General features: G+C 50.5%; 1 protein-coding gene across 1 annotated transcript; it reads right to left on the bottom strand.

Annotated features, from left to right (window-relative positions):
• Window positions 1-1,173: 1,173 nt before the first annotated feature.
• On the bottom strand, window positions 1,174-11,255 carry LOC142069714 (syntaxin-binding protein 2-like). The gene is made up of 4 exons (XM_075121779.1): window positions 11,175-11,255; window positions 1,926-2,011; window positions 1,363-1,520; window positions 1,174-1,217 (listed from the first exon to the last, which is right to left on the bottom strand). The coding sequence occupies exons 1-4, from the start codon at window positions 11,253-11,255 to the stop codon at window positions 1,174-1,176; spliced, it is 369 nt and encodes a 122-aa protein (XP_074977880.1).
• Between the last annotated feature and the right edge of the window lie 11,510 nt (window positions 11,256-22,765).

Raw genomic sequence — 22,765 nt, 5'->3', positions numbered from 1 at the left:
TACCCGGCCAGGAGGGCACCTGATTCCTTTCTTCTCCAACCCCTTTAGCTCTCACCTTGCAGGGGGGAAGGGCCCAGGCCATCAGTTGCCAGGAAACAGGGTGTCGGCCATTCTCTGTGTCCAGACCCCTGCACATACCTGCCCTCTAGGGATCTGCAACGATCATACACCCTTATCCCACCACCTAGATACTTAAGAACTGCCTAGGGGAAACCGAGGAACTACGCACTATTCAGAGGAAACATTAAGAACAGTCCCCCTTCGTCACACTGGGTATGAGATTTTGCTGTTTGTGCAGGGAGCTGGGAGCCCCAGGGCGCCCTGTTTAACCCTGGGACTTGGTGCCTCTCCAAGAGGCCCTGCAATGAGTGTTGGACTGAAACCCAGCCAACTTGGTTTACATCTGGCCCACAACAGCGTCAGATGGAGCGAACGGGCCAAAGTGAAAGCAGAGCCTCTCCCCAAGCCTCTGGGACAGACTGACCTGCCTTGCGGGGCGGGTGTGCAATTCCTAGCTTCTCCCTCCCTCCCAGCTGCTGTTAACGGGAGGCAAAGACTTGCAAAGACGGGAGGAAGCCTGGCCTGCCCCCTGCCCGAACAGCCAAGCAGCCTGGGGGTCCTCCCCCCACCCAAGAACTGACACCGCAGCCAAGAGTAGGGGGGAAGATGCCTTGTTGAGAAGAGCAGGTGGAGCTGGGGGCAGCAAACTGTGGGGGGCAGAGTCTCTGGGGGGAGGGGGCTGCTTCTAGGCCTCCTCGGGGTCCAGCTGGTTGAGGGTTTGGATGTCATCCAGGAAGCGCTTGGGGGTCAGGATGTGACTGGAACCTGGGGGAGAGAGAGGTGGTTGGCAGTGGTGGGCACAGTGAGGCAGGTATGTGGCTGGCATCACCATCACCCCCATCCTTGCAGCTGGACCCTGCTCTAGTGCAGGGGGGGAGGGACTGTCTCCTATCCCCCTTGGCCTGGCACCGCACCCCTCGTGCCGCTGTACCCTGCACAGCCAGGCAAGAATCCATGCGCTGACAGTGTTCCTCACCCTTGGGTCTTCGAGGGGTGTGTGCAGGGGGTGAGCCATATCCCTATGGGAGTTACTGGGGGTGTCTGACTGGGGCCCCACACATGGTCCCTGGGCAATGAGAGGCCTGGGGAGACAGAGGCCAGGAGATCAGGCGGCTAGATACAGGCCATGTGGGGCAAGCACATCTGTTCCCAGGCCCCTGGGTGTGGGAGGACAGAGGGTAGCATGGGAGCCCTGTAGGTGCTGGGCAGGCAGTTCTAGGGTCTCCCCCTCCCAGGGGGGTCCCAACTCTCCCTGAGCTGGGCATTCCAGCCGCCCTTTCCCCCAGGACTCGCCCCACTCACCGATCACCACCTCCCACTTGCCCTTGATGGCCGGGGTCACTTCGTAGGCACAGCGCATCTCAGACATGGACACCCCACCCAGCACGTAAATGATGAGGCGCGGGCCCGTCCGGTACTCGGCCGCTGGCTTGTTCTTGTGCCAATGCCTAAAGCGGGCGCTGGGGGGAGAGAGGGGCAGTGTGGATACCAGGGGCTCGCTGAGGGAATGCCAGATGGAAGGGCAGGGCCTGGAGGAGGCTGCGGGGCAGGCCCTGCCCAAGGGAGTGGGACAGGAGTCCCAAAGCAGGCAAGAGGGAGTAGGGGAGGGTGGCACCTGGGCTGGGCTGGGGGTCTGTCTAAAGCTCGGCCAGTCCCTTTCCTCCATCCTGGGCCCTGGTGTGTTGAGGGACTGCTGGGGCGCGGGGGACATGGTAAGAGGGTTCCAGGGCTCCAGGCTCTTGGACATCCCCTCCACCGTAGAGGGCAGGGTCCTGACCACACACTCCCAGGCACAGAGGCTCCTACACTCTGGGGTGTGTGTGTCAGGGCTCTGCCACCCACAGCCCAGCCAGGCTCAGCCTTACCTGACAGCAGCCTGGGAGCTGGTGGTAGGGACCGGGTCCGACAAAAAGGGCCACAGATTCTTGTCCAGTTTGTCCTCAATGATGTCCTGGCAGGGGGTGGGGGGAGGACAGATCAGCAGGGGCCAAGCAGCAGGAACCTTGGATCTGGTGGCCAAGCCAGGCCCCATTGGGGTGGAGGGGCTGGGACGGCTCCTCACTGAATGATTGACAGTCCCTGGGGGGAGCAGCCTGGGGCCCCCTTTCCGGGGGGGGGGCATGAGGAGCCAACAAAGAACACGCTGACTCCTCCAGTGATGCCCCCCCATCTCCCCACATCCCCCTCAGCTGCTCAGTGCCCTGCTGTGAACTCTCCACCCATCCACCGTTATGAGGAGGGCGGAGACCTCCTGCAGCCAGATCCAGGGCCCCTCATTTGGGGGGTGGGGGGGGAGAGGCAGGGGGCTGCCCTCAGTGCCCCTTTCCTGCTCTCATCCATACTCCTTTCCTGCTCTCAGGACAAATAGCAACGTAATAAATACAAATGTTTTAATCAAACCAACATGTACAAAAAAAAATGGACAATAACTAGCCAGGTCAGAGGGCAGTATCTAAGTCAGAGGGGCAGCTTGTTTGTATCAGGGTATCTCTGAGAGAATGTGTTGGTCCAGCCAAGGGGCAATGGAAAGTCCCGCCATTCACTGAGCTGTGTCCATTGTCACAGGCATACGTGTCTTAGTATCCTCGTAGAATCTGCCAGGTGCTATTAGCATGCCTTGTCAACAATAAACCTGGCCTGGTGCCTTCGTCCCTTAACGGATCTTGTGGTCATTGGGCGGTTCACTCAAGGTCTGCTGTGCTGGCTGTCTGCACAGAGCTGGGGCAGCACACAGGGAGAACACACACACACGCAGTGAAATATCTAACAACAGAGGCAATCAGTAAGGATGTTTCGCAATGGCTCGTTTGGTTTCAATGGGCAGGCCCAGCACTTTACACTAATTCATGCTTCTCCCCTGTTGGGGGAATTACACAGGCCACGGCTACACTACAAAATCAAATCGCCCTGCATGCAGCCGCCACAGTAGTTACAGCACTTGTGTGTGTGTACACCTGGCTCTTTGTGTCTGTGGTGTGTGGTATCGATTGTACTGTCAGTGTGGGGCATTGCGGGACAGTCGATGTAAGCAACGCAGTACGTACACTGACACTGCATTGACCTAACTACGCTGACTGGGGGAAGTGGCATGATTAAGTCGGCAAAGCAGGTGAGTTACATCAGCGGGAGCCAAATTTTAGTGTAGACGCAGTGTTAGGTGGACGTAAGCTGCCTTGCAAACTCAGTGGTGTAGAGCAGTTACAGAGGTTTACGATGCAAACATTCATTCTAACTTTATACCACGGGCTACAGAGGTTATGGGAGAGATCAATCCTGCAAGCAATTCCACAAGTCGAAACACTCCACACACGCTGATCAGCAGCTGTTGTCACACGGCTAACACACAGGCTGGGTCAAGCTCTGCATTTGTCAGTGTTCAGTGAGGCCTAAGGGCCTGGGCATGAGCTGGCACCTGGTCTGCTAGCGTCACAGGACCCATCTAGCCCAGTACCCTGCCCTCTCCCTGCTGCCTCCTTCCCCAAATCAGATCAATGGGGCCAGCCACCCCAGCACCAGCTACTTCAGAGGAAGGTGCAAGAACCCCCTCCTCGTGGCTAATGATGACATAACCAGTCGGGGGAGGAGGGGAAGGGGGGCATATTTCTCTCATCCTGACAGTCAGCAGTGGCCTTGTGCCCTGTTTTCTAAATTCTGTCCTGACACCTTTGCTCCCCCACCCCCCACCATCCTTGTCTGAATCCTGCCAGGCTCGCAATGTCAGTGACATCTAGTGGCAGTGAGTTCCCCTGGCTAACTATGTAACTTCCCTTGACATTTGCTTTCACAGAGCGTCCCATTGCTCTTGTAACACTGGGGCAGGTGAAGGGGAGGCAAATAGGAGCACCCCCCTCCTTTCATTATATTCTGTACCTATTTCAGCCCTGCTTCTTTCGCTCCTCTTTTAACTAAAGCCTGAGCTTTTTTGTTGGTAAATTGGCCTTTTTCTTGACAGTGTTGTAGAAAAAATTTGCTTCTTTCTAAACATTTCAGGTTTTTGATGAGCAATTTAAAAAAAGCCTTCGAAAAATTACCCTTCCCTCCCCCATTTCTCTGCCCTTTGTCCTTTTCTCATTTGCCACTGGAAAGTGGATGGGAGGGGATGAAAAAAACCACACACAAACACACACACACACACACACACATATACATTTTTGGCTTTTGAAAATTTTTTGCAAGGGGTGAAACCATAAGGGTTCCACACACCCCCCCAAATTTCCAAGGCAGCTCAATTGTGGGGCTGCTGCTCTTTCTGCTGCCCTTCTAGTGCCAGGGTAGACCAACAACCCGTCACACTTTAACCCTTAAATGGCCAACATTTCCAACGCCCATCATTGCATGGTGAGCCCAGCAGTGGGTGGGTGGGTGAGTTGGAATGGGATCAGTAACGAAGAATCTTCACTTTCGTTAGATAAAGTGCCCACCCTCGGCGTGGAGGAGAAGCCCCAGACCTCACACCTCCCAAACACAGCCACGCCAGAATGCAAACAAATATTAAAATCTTGTGATTTTTTAAGCAAATCTCATGATTTTGAGGCCTGACTAGTGACTTCTGAATGTTGGGGGGCAAGAGGGGCACCAAAGCTGATGGGCCCGCTCGGCCTTCATGCCATCTGGACAGAGGCACCTGTGTGGGACCCGGGGTGGCTCGTGCCTCCCCACACTTGGGACAGACAATACTAAACATCTCATGCCTCCCCCGGCAGTGCGTGGAGGGAAAGCCGCTCCCGAGCTATGGCCACAGAGTCTTCTTTTAGAAGATGACAGGACAAGGAGTAATGGTCTCAAGTTGCAGTGGGGGAGGTTTAGGTTGGATATTAGGAAAAACTTTTTCACTAGGAGGGTGGTGAAACACTGGAATGCGTTACCTTGGGAGGTGGTAGAATCTCCTTCCTTAGAAGTTTTTAAGGTCAGGCGTGACAAAGCCCTGGCTGGGATGATTTAATTGGGGATTGGTCCTGCTTTGAGCAGGGGGTTGGACTAAATGACCTCCTGAGGTCCCTTCCAACCCTGATATTCTATGATTCTATGATTCAAGGGAGGCAGTGTGGCCTAGTGGGTAAAGCACTGAATTGGGATGCAGCAGACTGGAGGTCTATGTCTGGCTCTGCCACTGGGTGACCTTGAGCAAATCCCTTCCCTGCCCTCTGCCTCAGTTTCCCCATGTGTACAGTGGGGATGATGACACTGACCTCCTTCGGGAAGTGTTTTGCTGCTCAGTGCTATGTAAGATGAATAATAATATTTTGGGCTGGCGGGGTTGGGGGCGTCTCTCCTCTCTGGGGCACGGGTTCGAATCTGTCCCAGGGGAGCAGTGTCTGACAGTGGGTGGTGGCTGTGGAGAGGGGCTCAGTCCAGTTCCTGTTGGGACAGCACCCGCGTTGCCTGCCGGCTGTGGGACTGGCACGCTGGGGCTACAGAACCTGAGCTCCGCTCTGCCCCTAGATGGGTCCCTTCAGGGCAGGGCCGTTGGCGTGGGGGATGGGGGTGTGACGCAAGCCTTGGGCTCTGGGGCAGTCGAGCTGGCCCTTTCCCCAGTGCTGGAGTCCCCTCCACAAGGCCCAAAGCTCCCCAGGCCTGAATCCTGGCCCCACGGAGCCCGGCTCGGGGGCGGGGAGGGGGGGGCGGTTTCCTGCAGCTGCCCTGTCTCTCCGGTACAGCCAGTGGCCTTGGCACTCTGGGGCAAGGCAAGTCACTTTCCAGCCCCCACCCCTGGGGCCAGGGGGCACAGGCCAGCCCAGGGCTCTGAGGAAGATGGGGCGCACCCTCCGCCCCTCTGGTTTAAACGTCGCTCTGTCCCATCCTCCCGCTCTACGGCCCCGGGCACAGCTCTCCTCTTTCTGCATCTTCCCCTCCTGCTCTTTAGGATCTGGCCCCCTGGGGTACCCAGGTGTCAAGGAAATCCGCTCCCGGCTGGGGAGCCATGGTTGGCCTTTGGGCCCCAGGCTTCTGCATGGCCCTGGCTAACGAGCCCCCTGGGAGGGCAGCGCTGCCCGGCCTGGGCCCTGGGGCCTCGGCAGGAGCTGCCACAGAGCGCCAGTGGCAAAGCTGCCAGTGGAGGCTTCTCCAGAGCCCTGCAGAGTGGGGGAACGGGGCTGAACTGGGGCCAGCGTCAAGGCCGTGGGAGGGACCAGCCAGGTAAGGGGCTGGGTTCCCCACTGTTGGGCCCTATGGGGGGGCTGGCTGAGGGTCCCTGTGCCCATGGCGGTAGAGGGATCGCAGGGACGAGGCCCTGGGGGCTGCTGGGAGTTTGGAGAGGGGTCCGTGTTCAGCTCCCATCTCTCCACACACGCTTCTGATCCAGAATGGCCTGGGTGCGAGACCTTCCCCTGGCTGGTGCCGAATGGCCAAGTGTTTGCTGGGATGCTTTGGACCCGGCAGCTGCTCCCTGCCCCTGGGGGAGGTTCATTGCTGGGGCAGTGATGCCAGCCCCAGAGACTGAGGGCCTGGGCCCCACAGCAGATCACTCTGTACTCCACCCCTTGCCCTGCCCGAGAAGGCGGGGAGGGCACTCTTGGCCAGTCCTTGGCTGTCAGCTAATCCCCGTCAGAGCATGGACCCATCCCCCTAGGGACGGGGTTGAGACCCCCAAACTCATGTCACACATAGGCCTGCTGGGCGCTGGCAGTGGGGCAATCCCTTCCCTGCCAGGAACTGCAGGGGGAGGCTCTTGGGGCAGAGATGGGACCAGCGGGGCATCCCTGGCACAGCGGGGGAGCAGGTCTGTAGTCCTGGCCTGGAGAATCCGTTATCCACCTCTCATTACCCGCTGCCCAGTCGAGGCACCGAAAAGAAACCGTGTGATTGTAGGTGACCTATCGAGTGGCACCTAGTGCAACTCAGAGCGACATGGCTGGCACGAAGGGCTCGGTGAATGGGGAGGGCTGGCTGGGAGCAGGGCACTGACTGAGTCACTGGGCTCCCACTGCCAGAAGAATCTCGGCCCTGGCCTTGCACCACCTCAGGGCCCCAATCTCTTGCCCACCTCCCTGGCAAGAGGCCCAGCAGCCCTGGTCACTCCCAGGACTAGAGTCACTTGTATTCCAGTCACTCAGTTCATCCCTGGGGTTGAGATGTAGCCACCTCTGGGGTGGGGCGCAGGGGCTATTTATACAGGGATCCTTTGCCCAGCACTGAGATGCAGCCACCTCTGGGGTGGGACGGAGCAGCTGTTTCACAACCACACAGCACAGTAGATTAGGACAAGTGAAGAATCCCATATCTAGTTGCACTGTGCTGCACAGAGCGTGGGGAGCTGGGCCAGGGAGCCAGGGGGGAGGGATAGCTCAGTGGTTTGAGCATTGGCCTGCTAAACCCAGGGTTGTGAGTTCAATCCTTGAGGGGGCCATTTAGGGATCTGGGCCAAAAATTGGGGATTGGCCCTGCTTTGAGCAGGGGGTTGGACTAGATGACCTCCTGAGCTCCCTTCCAACCCTGATATTCTATGATTCTATGACCAGGCTGCACTGCACATGGGCTCCTTAGTGACAAGCGCTCAGGAGCTTAGATTTACAACCCCCAAAATAGCACAAATTGAGCACTATGCTGGGGCCGGCACAGACTAGAAGGGGCGAGTGCCCCCTACTGGGTCCTCCCACCCCACTCACTGCAGCCCCTAGCACCCCATAAGCTCCATCCATGCAGAGTAAGGGGACTGGCACATGGAATTGCAAGCCCAATAGCAAGGATTTCTGATGACTCTGTAAACTCGGGGCGGGGGAGTGGAGAATTGCTAATATAGTTCCTATTTTTAAGAAATGGAAAAAAACGTGGTCCAGGTATCTACAGGCCTTTTAATTTGACCTCAACTGTCTGCCAGGTCTTGGGACAAATTTTGAGAGAGAAAGTAATGAAGGACAAAGAGGTGAACGGTAACTGGGATAAAATATCACCTGGTTTTACAATCGGTGGGTCCTGCCAGGCCAACCTGATCTGTTTCTCTGCGAAGATAACTGAGGTTTTAGACAAAGGAAATGCAGTAGATCTAAGGCAGTGGTTCTCAAACTTTTTGTGTTGGTGACCCCTTTCGAACACCAAGCCTCTGAGTGCGACCCCCCCCTTAAAAATTAAAAACACATTTTTGATATTTAACACTATGTTAAATACTAAATGTAAACCCTATGGCTTAAAATGAATTTACCTTTACTCACTGCTTTTAAATTAAGACTAAAACGCAGAGGGTGGCGGGGCTCGGGGCTGACAACCCTGTGTGTGCTCTCGGCTGATAACCCTCAGCATGGCCGGGCTCCGCCTGAAACCCCATAACAGGAATCGGGGCTCACAGCGTCCTGGATGCCCCAGCTCAGGGCTCACAGCCCCACTCCTGGTTGGGGTCAGGACTTGCAACCCCATGTGGCAGTCGGACTCAGGGATCACAGCCCCGCTCCTGCCCAGGGTTGGGGTCTGGGCTTGCAGCCCTGTATGGGGGTTGGAGTCGGTGCTCACAACCACGATTCCCTGTCGGGGTCGGGGCTCACAGCCTGGCCCAGGGGTTGGGGTCAGGACTCACAGCTGCACACCGGGGTCGTGGCTCACAGCCCGGCGCAGGGGTCGGGGTCGGGACTCACAGCCACTCACCGGGGTCAGGGCTCACAGCCTAGCACAGGGGTCGGGACCCACAGCCGTGTGCCCGGGTTGGGGCTCGTAGCCCTGCAGCTCCACACAGGGGTCGGAGCTGACAGCCTGGCGCAGGGGTCGGGGCTCGCAACTTACAGCCGCGTGCTGGGGTTGGGGCTCGTGACCCCCCCACTTAACCGGGTTGTGACCCCCAGTTTGAGAACCAATGATCTAATCTACCTGGATGTCAGTGAGGCATTTGATACAATTGGGAAATTATTAGTTCAATTGGAGAAGATGGGGTCTAATATGAGAATTGAAAGGTGGATAAGGAACTGGTGAAAAGGACCTGCAGAAAAGGACCTGGGGTTACAGCAGATGAGAAGCTGGATATGAGTCAGCAGTGTGCCCGTGTTGCCAAGAAGGCTAACAGCATATTGGGCTGCATTAGTAGGAGCATTGCCCACAGATCGAGGGAAGGGATTATTCCCCTCTATTCAGCACTGCTGAGGGCCTCATCTGGAGTATTGCGTCCAGTTTTGGGCCCCCACTACAGAAAGGATGCGGACAAATTGGAGAGAGTCCAGTGGAGGGCAATGAAAATGAGTAGGGAGCTGGGGCACGTGACTTATGGGGAGAGGCTGAGGGAACTGTGGTTATTTTGTCTGCAGAAGAGAAGAGTGAGGGGGGATTTGATAGCTGTCATGGAGTCCCCGGACGATGCTCTGGAACTGCTCCCCATGAAGCCAGTCAGGACTCTGGGGAAGTCTCCTGTCTGTGAGCAGACTGTCTGCAGGACACACAGCTCACACAGCTTCCTGGGTCTGACCTCGGAGCATTCAGCATCCTCTGCCCCTCCGTGCGCTTCCCACAGTGAGTCCACTCAGGCGGGGCTCCTGGGGAAGCCAGAGGGTCCTGCACCCCAACTTTGCAGTCAGATGTGACTCTCAGCCAGCCAGTAAAACAGAGGTTTATTAAACGACAGGAACATGGTCTAAAACAGAGCTTGTAGGTGCAGAGAACAGGACCCTCAGCTGGGTCCATTTTGGGGGGCAGTGAGCCAGACAACCACGTCTGCCCTTTACTCCATGTCCCAGCCAGCCCCAAACTGAAACTCCCTCCAGCCCCTCCTCTTCTGGGCTTTGTTCCTTTCCGGGGCCAGGAGGTCACCTGATTCCCTTGTTCTCCAACCCTTTAGCTCTCACCCTGCAGGGGGGAAGGGCCCAGGCCATCAGTGGCCAGGAAACAGGGTGTTGGCCATTCTCTGTGTCCAGACTCCTGCACACACCTGCCCTCTAGGGCTCTGCAGTGATCATACACCCTTATCCCACCACCTAGATACTTAAGAACTGCATAGGGAAACTGAGGCACCCCCACACTATTCAGAGGAACCATTAAGAACAGTCCCACTTCATCACATCAGCGCCCCCCCAACTTGTCTAGAGATTTTATCGGTGGTAGGCATCGGACACGGTGATGGCACTGAACTTCCCATATCCACACAGAACCGGATCGACCCGTCCTTCTTGGGGACCAGCACCATGGGAGAGGCCCAGGGGCTGGAGGACGGCTGGATCACCCCTAAAGCCAGCATGTCTCCAACCTCTCTCTCCAGGTCCTGGGCTGTTTTCCTAGTGACCCTGAATGGGGAACACCTGATGGGAAGATTGGCTCCTGTTTCCGCCCGGTGAACAGCCAGGTTAGTGAGCCCAGGCCGGCTGGAGAACAGCTGCCGGTGTGAAGGCAGCACCTCTCTGATCTCTGCCTGCGGGGCAGGGGTTAGCTGGTCTGAGAGGAGAATTGATTCCAGCGAGGGGTCAGCCCCCACCTCAGGGAGGAGTCCCACCAGGGGATCCTCTCCCTTCTCCTCCCACTGCCCACACCCAGCCAGCCCCAACTTCTCCCTGGCCCAGTATGGCTTCATCATGTTGACATGGTGCACCCAGTGGCGCTGTGCCCGGATGGACAGTTCCACTACATATTTCACTTCATTTACCTGTCTGATGACCTTGAAGGGGCCGTCCCAGGCAGCTTGCAGCTTGTGCTTCCTCATGGGGATGAGAAGTATCCCCTGGTCCCTGGTAGCCTAGAAGCAGGCACGTGCTGAGCGGTCGTACCAGACCTTCTGCTTCCTCTGTGCCCTGGCTAGGTTTCCCCTGGCCAAGCCCATGAGCTCCGCGAGCTTTTCCAGAAAGGTCAGTACATACTCCATCGGGGGAGGCCTTCCCCCCTCACTCGTCCCTCATCAAGTCGAAGGGTCCCCTCACCCTCCTCCTATACAACAACTTGAAAGGGGAAAACCCTGTGGATTCCTGGGGCACTTCCCTGTATGTGAACAGCAGGTGGGGTAAATACTTCTCCCAGTCCTGTGGGTGCTGGTCCATAAAGCTTTTCAGCATCATCTTTAGGGTCCCGTTGAACCTCTCCCCCAGCCCGTTGGACTGAGGGTGACACGCCGAGGCCCAGGTGTGTCGGACCCCACACTTCTCCCACAAGCACTGGAGCAGGGTTGACATGAAGTTGGACCTCTGGTCTGTAAGGACCTCCTTGGGGAACCCCACTCTGCTGAAAATGGTGAGCAGCGCGTCTGCCACGGTGTCTGCCTCCATAGACGACGTGGCCACTGCCTCGGGGTAGCGCATAGCGAAATCTACCACCACCAGAATGTATTTCTTCCCCGACCGGGTTGCCCTGCTGAGGGGCCCCACTATGTCTATGGCCACCCTCTGGAAAGGCTCCTCTATGATGGGCAGAGGTCTCAGAGCTGCTTTACACTTATCCTGGCCCTTCCCCACCCTCTGGCAGGACCCTCCTGCTAGAGAGTGCCAGGTGGAGGAGCAGGAGCTCCCTTCCATCCTAGACACGTTTGAGGTGGCCAGGGACTTGATTGCTAGGGGGAGGGATAGCTCAGTGGTTTGAGCATTGGCCTGCTAAACCCAGGGTTGTGAGTTCAATCCCTGAGGGGGCCATTTAGGGATCTGGGGCACAAATTGGGGATTGGTCCTGCTTTGAGCAGGGGGTTGGACGAGATACCTCCTGCGGTCCCTTCCAACCCTGATATTCTATGATTCTATGATGGCACCGCAGTTTCCCACCAGGCAAGATAGACCTCCGGCCCCACAAGGCACGGCGCCGTCCAGAAGCAAGCCCATGATGATGAAGCTCTGCTCGCCTTCCCCACGGCACCATCCTCCGACACTAGCCTGCTTGGACCACCCTGCCAGATTGGCTGAAGAAGTTAGCTGCCTGGTTCTTAAACTCAGCAGCAGCAGTCGCTCGCTGGGTGCTCAGTGATTCTCTGCCTCCCTGGGCTCAGCTCTTGCCAAGCCCTGCTTTTGCTCTGCTCCTCCACAGCTTCAGCCCAGATCCTGTCCTACACCCAGCCTTGCTCCTTCCTCAGAACAAGCCCTGCTCCCTTCTTCCCTGGCCCCGGTGATCCGGTTCTGACCCTTGGCTCTGATTCCTGACTCCGACTCTCTCTTGATTCTAGAGTGACCAGATATCCCAATTTGATAGGAACAGTCCTGATCTGGGGGTCTTTTTCTTCTATAGGTTCCTATTACCCCCCACCCCCACCCCGATTTTTCACATTTGCTGTCTGGTCACCCTACTTGATTCTTGGCTCTGGCATTTGGATTCTGACTCTAGTTCTAATCTTTGGACCTGCTTCTTGGTTTTGGCCCTGTCTCAATCCCTGCTTTTGGCATTTGGACACTCACCACTAGGTATGACTCCCACTCTGACCACTATGCCTGACCGCCTACAACCTGGTCTCCTGGCATGTGTTCAGTCTGGTTTGTGGTTTAACCATCTGGTGAGTTCCATGTAACCTTGTGCATGTCTTTGTGAGGAAACCAAGTATCACCAATAATCAGTGCACGTTACTGCACAGCGGTTCTCAAACTGTGGGTCGGGATCCCTTTTTAATAGGGTCGCCAGGGCTGGAGTTAGACTTGCCTGGGCCCAGGGCTGAGACTTGGGCTTCAGCCCTGGGATCAGGTTACAGCTCCCCCCGCCCCCTGCCTGGGCCTGAAGCCCTTGGGTTTTGACTTTGGCCCCTTCTGGCACTGGGTGCCGGCAACAATAACAATTATCAAAAAGTGTCATGTTTTCTCTAGTGACGTGCTAACCTATTTTGCCACCAGGATAAATATGGACTAATTCTAATGAATTACCACAGATTTACATTGGTGTAACTGAAATTATGCATTCAATATCCTGTTTCAGGTTCGTAAAAATAAAAGAATGCTGTGGGTTTTGCGGACATGTACAAGATACAGATTTATAAAAACAACATGAAAACAGGTAGTTATGCTGGGGAAAGGGGAAGCCTTATTGAAGCTGGTGGGCATACCAGTTGTCCTTTATTCAGGATCAATGTAAAAACAATCAAGCTCTTTTGTGGAACAGATGGCTGACTTAATAGAAGTCACCATCAAGTAAAGTTGGACTAGGAGTTGAGCCATACAGTGGAAGGGGCTTTCACTAGGGTCTGAATGCAAATGCAGAGAGATGGGGTTCGGGCGGGGGGGAGGAAGAGAGGGAGTGTGACACCGCAGAAGCACAAAGGAGCCGCAGAGAAGTATTTGTAGTGTGATCTCAGAAAAAGTTGAGAGAGAGAGAGAGAGAGAGAGAGCACGCGCGCTTTAGGGTAGACTGCTGGATAGAAAGAGGCTTGGAATTGTGAGCCAAGAAACTATTCCTGCTGTCGTTAGGGAAATAGAACTTTGTGTACATTCTTTGTAAATAAGCAGGATTGTGTCAAAAAAATACCTGACTCCATCATCCATTTCTCCCCCAGTGGAAACAACTCACAAGACCCAAAATATTCACGAATTACTCATGTCAAAAGGGATAACAATATTGTGAATTCTTTTCTTTTCCTGTTCTTCGATAAAGAATAGACCTGCTTCAGTAAAGACCCATAAACACTGAAAATACTGTTTTGTTCTCTCAGAGCTAGCTCTCAGTAGATCTAGAAAATAAGAGTGTTTGTTGTTACACAATCCTTAGAATTCAATTATTTGCACAAATCATTTTAATTTTCCTCTGATTAGGATTTAAAAATAAGCAATTAGATATTCTGTATAGTGTTTAGGAAATTTGTAGGATTAAGATCAGCATGTATTCTGTATACATGGCTTTACCATATGTGCAACCTCACATCTACACTTGTAAGAGGACCACATTTCCTGAAGCAGTTTCACACCACTTCAAGCTAGGACAGTTTTAAGCTACTTTATGTTTCAAATGTGAATGGTGTCTGCTGTGTCAATTAATTTTTTTAAATTATGACCATGATCTAAGATCCACATTTTCAGAATTTTCTTACATCATATGCTGGGATGAATAAGGCTGCTTTCCTGAACTGCGGTCCATATTTGGAACTGTCTTTCTAGTTTAGACTCAACCACCCTTCTTATACAGTTTGGAAGTTGTTCGATACTCCCTTGGGACCAGATGTACTCTTCTTTACACAGATTTGGGCCCTAGTCGGGGAGCGACATACTCATGTAACCGAGGAGCAGAATTTGGCCCTCATATGGGTTCAGTCTCTCAGTTAGGCCTGTCTTTTTATCTTATCTATTGACATAGCATCCATCCCGAGAGTAGAAGAGCAGCTGTCCCATTTCAGACGAGATACATCAATACCTATATTGATTATTCACAATGTTTTTATCTTTGTTGTACTGTTCCTTTTGAGAAATAAGAAAATAGAGTAAAAATAAAATGTACTTTTTCTCCCAAATCTATGTGCCATTTCTGATCTTGATTGAACAGGGGAGAGCGTCTTTCCTCTGGATTAAGAATCCAGCTGAGACAACTACCCCAGCCCCACACATTCTACAAGGGAATCCAAAGTCAGAGCAGTGGCGTTCAGTGAAGGGTAGCTGCTCTCTTTGAACATCCTGATAGATGAAATAAAGGACTGGGGGTCATCATTAAAAGTACCTTAAATGGGAGCTCAATCCCCAAAGCTAGGATTGCCGAATCAGGAAAAAACAAGAAAGTATGTCGTCTCAGGGATTGGCATATTCAAGTTTACAAGAGAGACGATAAAGACTGGCCATGACGTAGAAAAATCAAAATTCAAGTTTGCCAGTAAGAAAAGAGCCTGAGTAATAGTCAGCTAAAGAATGGAAGGGACCAGTTTACCCAGGAAGTTACAAGAGCCTTTATTAAAATGGAGAGCTACTTTTGTCCTTCTGTCTGCTTGCTTCTGGCAAAGGTTGACTCAGGAATAGAGGGGGAATCTCTTGGGGTCCAGCAGCTCTGCTGGCTTGGGAAAGTGTGCACTGCATCACCCACTCCTCCCTGTGTGAGACAATCTCTGTGCCTCTGTTTCGACAGTTCAAAACCCTTAAAAATATCTTTCTTTACAGCTCAATACAGAAATTGCCAGAACCTAGTCCTGTACTTTTTTCTTTAAAAACAAACAATGAAATGGGGATGTTTGCACGACAATGATATGAACCGATGTCTGTATTTTTATATCTTTAGACGCCCAACAAATACATAAAAATCTGCATGAAAATAACAATTAGTAAGTTTGCAAAACTGAGCAATGGAAAGTTCGGAAATGCCAGGATTCAGGGAGTCTGAGTACTGTGCACGTGCATTTTGACACAGTCTTGAATTGCACAATGGTCGTATTTTTTTCCACAGGCCCCTCATTCAGTGACCATTGAAGTGTTGTTTGTTGTTTGCCTTCCGACACCGTGTAAATACTTCTGCAACGTGAACACATCAAGTCAGGTTCCAGGTCGCAGTCCTTCTCTTCCAGGGGCTCAGTGGCCAGGGCCCAGTATATCTAAAATATCAGGTAAATCCCTGGGATTAGGGGTGTGGCTGACAGGGCCTATTTCTCAGGCACCATGAAGTGTTCTACTAGAAGGATGAGGCTTGTCTGTGCAGTAGATAGAGCTTTCTCAGGGGACAGCCTGTGACAGGAGAACAAACTCCCATGTCATTCCGAGGCTATTAGAGAGACAAGGTGGGGGAGGGATAGGGTGACCAGATAGTGAGTATGAAAAATCGTGATGGGGGTGGGGTGGGATTGATAGGCGCCTAAACCCCGAATATCTGGACTGTCCCTATAAACTTAGGACATCTGGTCACCCTAGCTGAGGTAATATCTTCTGTTGGACCAACTTCTGTTGGTGAAAGAAATAACCTTTCAAGGACCTGAAGGAGAACTCTGTGCACTCCTTTCACCAACAGAAGTTAGTCCAATAAAAGATATGACCATGACAGATGTGAGTCATATTATTAATGTACTAGAGGAAGCTACTCAGATACTTCATTGATGAGAACAGTAGAAAAACCTAGATAGAATAAAGTGAAGGAGAAAGAGAGAGCCTCTTTCTGAGATTATCCTTTTCCTTCTCCCTAATGATCCTATTTGCTAACAAAGATATACATTCTTAGTGCTGTTGTGGCTTTGTGCAGAAGTGTGAATTGTCTCAGTAGATTCGGATGTATTTTATCTTTTAGGCAAAGATATCGAAAACAGGGAATACAAACAACACATGTTATGCAAACCCGCACCACTAGGTGGAAGCAGATATTTTGAGTTGTCATGAATTGAGAAACCATTTCAAAAAGGGAAGTAATGTTCTTGGAATTCTGCTTTAAGCCACAAGGCACACAGCTAAGCAGAGTCATCTTTTGAGTGCTGGATCTTTAATTATTTTCCATACGAGAACCTGCTTAAAATCCCATTAATAAACTGTGTTCTCTTCACTCTCCTATTTGTCTGTGCTGTGACGGAAGAATATAATTGTCTGTCAATAATGGCTTTTATTTGAAGCAGAGAGTTAGAAAACATGTGTGTAAAATGCTTTGAAGAAGAAAATCTCTCTAGAAATGCAAATTAGTATTATTGTGGTTATTGGGTCAAATTCTACAGTAGGTATTTAGGCTCCTAGCTTCCACTGATTTCAGACAGACAGACACAGACACAGACCCTTTGTTTTTTCTCCCTCCTCCCAGCTTTTGAAAGTATCTTGTCCCCTCATTGGTCATTTTGGTCAAGTAGCAACGAGGTTACCTTGAGCTTCTAAACCCTTTACAGGTGAGAGGATTTTTCCTCTGGCCAGGAGGGATTTTAAAGGGGTTTACCCTTCCCTTTATATTTATGACAAATGCATTTTCTGTATTTACCAGCTTTGTTTTCTTGCATCCTCAGTCATTTCGGGCCTTGTACATAATGTGTATAAATGGAATATTTATCATCCTCTCTGACTGTAATGTGTTTTAAGTGATGGTATATTGTCAAGCTGCATTCAGTATGGGTTAATCTGTTGATCCTCATTAGTGAGAGAAGTGTATGAATTACGAGCCCAAGCAGGATCCCGCTGCTCATTGCTGCAGCTCAACTTGCACTGCTGCAGAACACTATTTGCGTGTGTGCACAAGGCTTGTGTTGTGAAAACCTTGCCCCCTGTAAATACACTCAAAGTCAACCTCTGATCCAGCTCTTGTCAAATGCAGCCAGTTAACATCACAGTGACCACGGGTGTAAAGCTGTGGCCTCCTCCTTTTGAGGGTCTAGTTCTAAGTCAAGCTGTGGCAGTGTTTGGGTGATGATGTGCTAATTTATGAGCTCCTTGATGCCTGCACAGTGTTTGTCATGGTTTTGCCACACATACTCTTGTTCTGTTCTTGATCTTAATTTGTTCTGTGGCATGACATAGTTCATGGTGTTACTTGTCACATGCATGAACACTCTTCCCATCACTGGTCCATCCGTAGTGGACTTATATGTGGATGCCTTGCCCGGATGTTAACAGCTGCAATGAGCAAGCATTCTTACAATTACTTGCGCTCCTACCTGATGCTGCATTTTTGAAAGGCCCGACTTTATGGAGCCAGGTGTAGACTGTGAGGGGTGCAGAACACCAGCACAGAGACAGGCAAACTCTCTGTGCTGACCATGCCCTTAGCTTCTTGCAGAGCGGCCTGCTGTTTATGTACTAAAAATGGAGTAGGCCTCAACTGTGTGCCACTGGATACTTTCCATCTTGTGCAAATGTACGAGTCCCCAGTTTACACAATGGCATGGAACAGGGGCTGAGTCACATCAGACCCTGACTCAGGAAGAAAGTTCCCAAAATAGGTAGCACTATATTAGTTATCTGCTGGTACCTGGTCAAAGGGGGCTTTTTTGCTTGCTTTATTATCCTCTTGTCTTGTTGTTGTGCTGTTAAGATGTGTTAATTAATTAATGACAGTTAAGGACCATCTTGTTCTCTGTTTGTACAGGTCCTAGCGCAATGGGATCCTGCTCTGTGACTGGGACTGTGAGGCAGTACTGCAATGCAAATAATCACATGGTGATCTACAGAAATATTTTTATAGCGTGGCCATCCCCGCTAGCTTAAGAGATTAGTCACGGTAAATGGAAGTATGTGAACCTGACATCTGGTAAAAAAAAGGTGGCCTTAATAGAGAACTAGCTGTGTGGGGAGAAGTAGATGTGGAAAATTGCAGTAGAATTACCAGAGAAACAAGAGGGAAATCCATGGGGACATCCGCTTAACGTCTTAGATGTCTGTACACACAAGCAAGGAGTAATAATAATGGGGAATAAGCAGTAAGAACTGGGAGTTTTAGTGCATGAATCTTAACTGAGCTTAACTGCATCACAGATACTTGATGGGATAAATCTCATGACTGGACTATTGGTATAGAGGGCTATAGCTTGTTGAGGAAGGACAGGCAGGAAAAAAAAGAGAGGACATATTGCATTGTAAACCTGTTCTGAGGTCCAGAAGGAGGTGAGAAGCAGACCAGTTGAAAGTCTCTGAGTAAAGATAAAAGAGGGAATAAACAGGGGTGAGGTCCTGGTAGGGGGTCTATTACAGACCACCAAATCAGGAAGAGGAGGGAGACGAGGCATTTCTAGAACAAACAACAGAAATATGCAAAAGACAAATCCTGATCGTAATGGGGGACTTTACCTACCCAGACATCTGCTGAAAAAGGAATACGGTAAAACCCAAAATTATCCAATAAGTTCCTGGAATGTACTGGGGACAATGCTTTGTTTCAGAAAATGGAGGAAGTAAGCGGGGGGACAGCCATTTTAGACTTGATTCTGACCAGCAGGGAGGAGCTGGTGGTGAATGTGAAGGTGGAAGGTGATTTGGGTGAAAGGGATCAGGAAGGATAGATTTCATGATTCTAAGGAAAGGAAGGAGTGAGAATGACAGGAGAAGGACTGCCAAAGCAGACTTTAACATCCTCAGAGAATTGGTAGGTAGCGACCCATGGGGAAAAAGTCTAAGGCATAAAGGAGTTCAGGAAAGCTGGCAGTTTAACCTCCAGGAGACAATATTAAAGGCACAACTGCCAATGCAAAGGAAAGACAGGAAGAATAGTAAGAGGCCAATGGCTCCATCAGAAGTTTTGTAATGACCTGAAAATCAAAAAGAAATCCTACAAAATGGGGAAACATGGACGAATTACTAAGGAGGAGTACAAAAGAATAGCATGTCCGTGTAAGGGCAAAATCAGAAAGGGTAAGGCACAAAATCACTTATACATAGCAAAGGACACATGTCATTGGAATTCTTTTTCCATATGGTTTACTGCAAAGAGTGTCATCACTCTGAATGCTTTGAAGGCAACATCATCTCCAAAATCAAGTGTGGCCTCTACATATGGCCATACATATGACACCACACTGTATTAAACACAACAAAAAATAATTTAGTTGATTTGTTTGGCGGGACATGGAAATGAAGAATAAATTTCAATTCATTGTAAAACAATATAAAATCAATATTTGTAATACAGTCCAATAAGATTTCATCAAGCTTTTTAATCAACCGAATTAAAAAGCAAAGGAAACCAACCACCCACACTCAAGTGTCACTGTGCATTCCAACCAACCAACCACACTCAAGTGTCACTGTGCATTCTCCAAGGCAGTTTCTTCTCTTTCTTTGTTCGGTGCTTTTATTTTCTATCCATTCAACCAGGAGCAGATTTTCCAGTAAAACCAATATTGGAAAGTGTGGCAAACTGAGAGAGGGACGGAACCAAAATTCAAAATGATTTAGAGCGAATGAGAAATTCTACACTGGAGCAAATTTAGCCACCTATTGGACTGCGTACATGGATGGGCCCAGATATTGAAATGTATTTAGGTTCCTCACATCTATTGATTTCAGTGCGAGTTAGGAGCCTAAATACCTTTGAGGCTCTTGTCCATGTCATCACAGCACCTACCTGGTCAGCAGCAGTTTATGTGCTATGTCACAGTCACAGCGATGTCATAATAGTGCTTGCATAATCTGAACTGGCTATCCTGGACAGGACAGGACAGCCTGAGAGGCCAGCTGCCTATCAGTACTGGAGCTCTTTGGAGAAAGGACTGGAGGAAGTGTTGAGGAAAGATTAAAACATGAATAAATTTGTGAGTGAGCAGGAGGTAACCGACAGAGGTAAGGGTCAGCATTGTATTCTCTATATCTATTCTATATTCACACACACATTTAGAAAGCGTAGGCATACAGATTAGCTGTAATGTTCTCCTTTTGTATGAGCAGAACCTCAGCTGCTGGAAACCAGTGTCCCTCTGTTGACTTCCTTGTAGCTGTGTTGATTTACACCAGTTGAGGAGTTGGCCTACAGCCTCTGGACCTGGAAACTTTCCTGAGAATCTGAGTTTCTAGGGAATGTTATGGGGGAGGTCTTCCTTCTTTTCTCCCAGTTGTTTTATGTTTGTTATGGGCCCTCATTTTGTGTCTTCTGCATCCATGGAGCCAACTCCATCAGAGAGAGGGGAAATTAGAACAAAAAAGGCAGAAGGACTTCTCCTCTAGCTGTCTAAATGAAGCTCTGCTAATATCTTAACTGCAAGAGTACAAAGCATGGGGTCACATTTCTTAGCAACACTAGTGCTCCTCATCCCACACGGATGGGCAGTGTAGGTTACAGTTATGATTCCGTTTGCATCTGGGTGTTACAACTGAAGGATGCAATTTGCATAACGGATGGGCAGTCTTTCCTGGGAAGGGGAAATCTTGTTAGTTCCTCCTTCATGCTTGGAATGCTGTTACAATGGAGACAGATAAATTCGGCATTTCAGATTTCTTGTGAAATATTAAGTCTCCTGGAGAATTTCTGCCCAGAGCGAAGAGATACATGGGAGATCAAATCCTGGTTTTTTTCATACACCAGCTATTTCATTGTTTCCTAGAGTTTAAGGCCAGAAGGGGCCATTAGATCATCTAGTCTGACTTCCTGTATTTCACAGGCCACTAAATTTCACCTAGCAACCCTACCCTGAACCCCAAAACTTGTCTTGGACGAAAACATTTCAGTCTTTAGGAGACAAAACTGTTGTGTGCCATCAGCAGAGGACAGGAGAGACTGAGGTTCCACCAATGCCTGAGGCCCTTGCAATGGTCGAGAATTGATTAGGTCAGATATACTCAGATTATCCTAGCAGGTGATCAGTGCCCCATCCTCCCACTCCAAGGTCCCTGCCAATCCGACCAGGGGGAAATTCCTTCCCACCCACAACTCTGGAGATCAGTTGGACCCTGAGCATGTGAGCAGGACAGCTAAGGAAACAGATTCTCTGAACCATCTTAGAGCACTGGTCCACCCTACCAGGTGTCCCATCTCCTGCTATGGTCAATCCCTGACGCTTCAGATGAAGGTTGGAGGGACCCACCCCACCCCACCCCACTCACAGCGTACACCTCGCCAATTGTGCATGGTTGTGGGGGGGGGGATTCCTTTATGACCTCTACAGGCAACTGTACAGGGGGAGGGATAGCTCAGTGGTTTGAACATTGGCCTGCTAAACCCAGGGTTGTGAGTTCAATCCTTGAGGGGGCCATTTAGGGATCTGGGGCAAAAGTTGGGGATTGGTCCTGCTTTGAGCAGGGGGTCGGACTAGATGACCTCCTGAGGTCCCTTCCAACCCTGATATTCTATGAACTGGATGAACTCCGTTCCATGAGTCTTCTCTGCAAGTATTTAAACTACCATAAAAGAAGATTGAAGGCTTTCTTCAAAACAAGGGGCCTAAAGTTAGGCTTCTAAATTCATACTGAGCTCTCCAACAGTGGCCTGATTTTCAAGAGATACTGAGCCCCAAAAGTTCCCAGCATAGCCAATAGGTACATCTGGGTGCTCAGGATTTTTGAAAATGGGGCCCTGACTAAGCAAAACTCTTAAGCATGTGCTTAACTTTAGCTCTATTTCTTGACTTAGAGTTAAATTATTACTCTGTATGCTATCAAAACTCATCAATTGACAGTAAAGAGGGAAAGGAAGATTATTTTACGGGGGGATCTACTTGAGAGGAGCATATTTGCTTCATTATGATTTCCCCCCAAGCACACTGGGTAGTTCAGCAAACAAACCTGGTCATGAGGAGGAAGGAAGAGGATTTCCAGGATTCCCAGGTCTACTTCTCACAGTGTTGGGGCTCCTGCAGAATCTTGACTGGATAGTGAATTAAAGAGGCCAGCACCAATTTCTGCTATCCTTTTATTTAATTTCAGGTGTTTATAATGAGGTTGTCTCCCTCCTGGCACATATGGATGATCAAGATAAGGGCAAAATTGCCCTCAGGATTGCCTTTATAGCCGAGACCAAGCTGGCTATCGTTCTGACAGTTCTGCTCGAGAAACTGCAAACGGATGAGGTAGGGCAGTTTCATGAAATTACATCCGCTTTCCAGGTGTCCACACCAAATTCTGCCTGACTTCATGGGGGTACAGGGGACTGCACGGGGATAATTCAGTGTAGAACTTGGCCTGGCGCACCATCAGGAGAATCAGTATTCGCCCTTCTGTCCTCAGGCGTAAACTCATCATGCAAAATGCTGTTCTTACAGATCAGGATGATATAATGCTCTATAAAGAGAGCATTGTCCTTTTACACACAGTGGAGTACATGGGCTGTAGACAGTAAAAGTACACCATCGGACCAGCAGTAATCTCTTCTAATAATACTTTGCCCTTCTTTCGCATCTTCATCCAAAAATCTCAAAGCACTTCCCTAACACTAATGAATTAAGACAGCACCCTTGTGAGAATGGGAAGCATTATCCTCATTTACGGATGACTTGTGTCACAGGGAATTAAGTAACTTGCTCAACACCACTTAGCAAGTTAGTCAAAGAATG

This window comes from Caretta caretta, chromosome 20 (genome assembly GCF_965140235.1).
Source record: "Caretta caretta isolate rCarCar2 chromosome 20, rCarCar1.hap1, whole genome shotgun sequence".
Taxonomy (NCBI): Eukaryota; Metazoa; Chordata; order Testudines; family Cheloniidae; genus Caretta; species Caretta caretta.
The sequence above is the reverse complement of the archived record's forward strand: the minus strand, read 5'-3'. Positions and strand labels throughout refer to the sequence as shown.

Excerpts from the sequence above, each read along its gene's own strand:
- LOC142069714 (XM_075121779.1), bottom strand. The coding sequence starts at position 11,255 with ATGCGCTACCCCGAGGCAGTGGCCACGTCGTCTATGGAGGCAGACACC. Across the intron at positions 2,012-11,174 it reads TGCTCACCATTTTCAGCAGA|GACATCATTGAGGACAAACT; the intron begins GTGGGGTTCCCC and ends ACCCCCTGCCAG. Across the intron at positions 1,218-1,362 it reads CAAGTGGGAGGTGGTGATCG|GGGCCTGGGAACAGATGTGC; the intron begins GTGAGTGGGGCG and ends TCCCACACCCAG.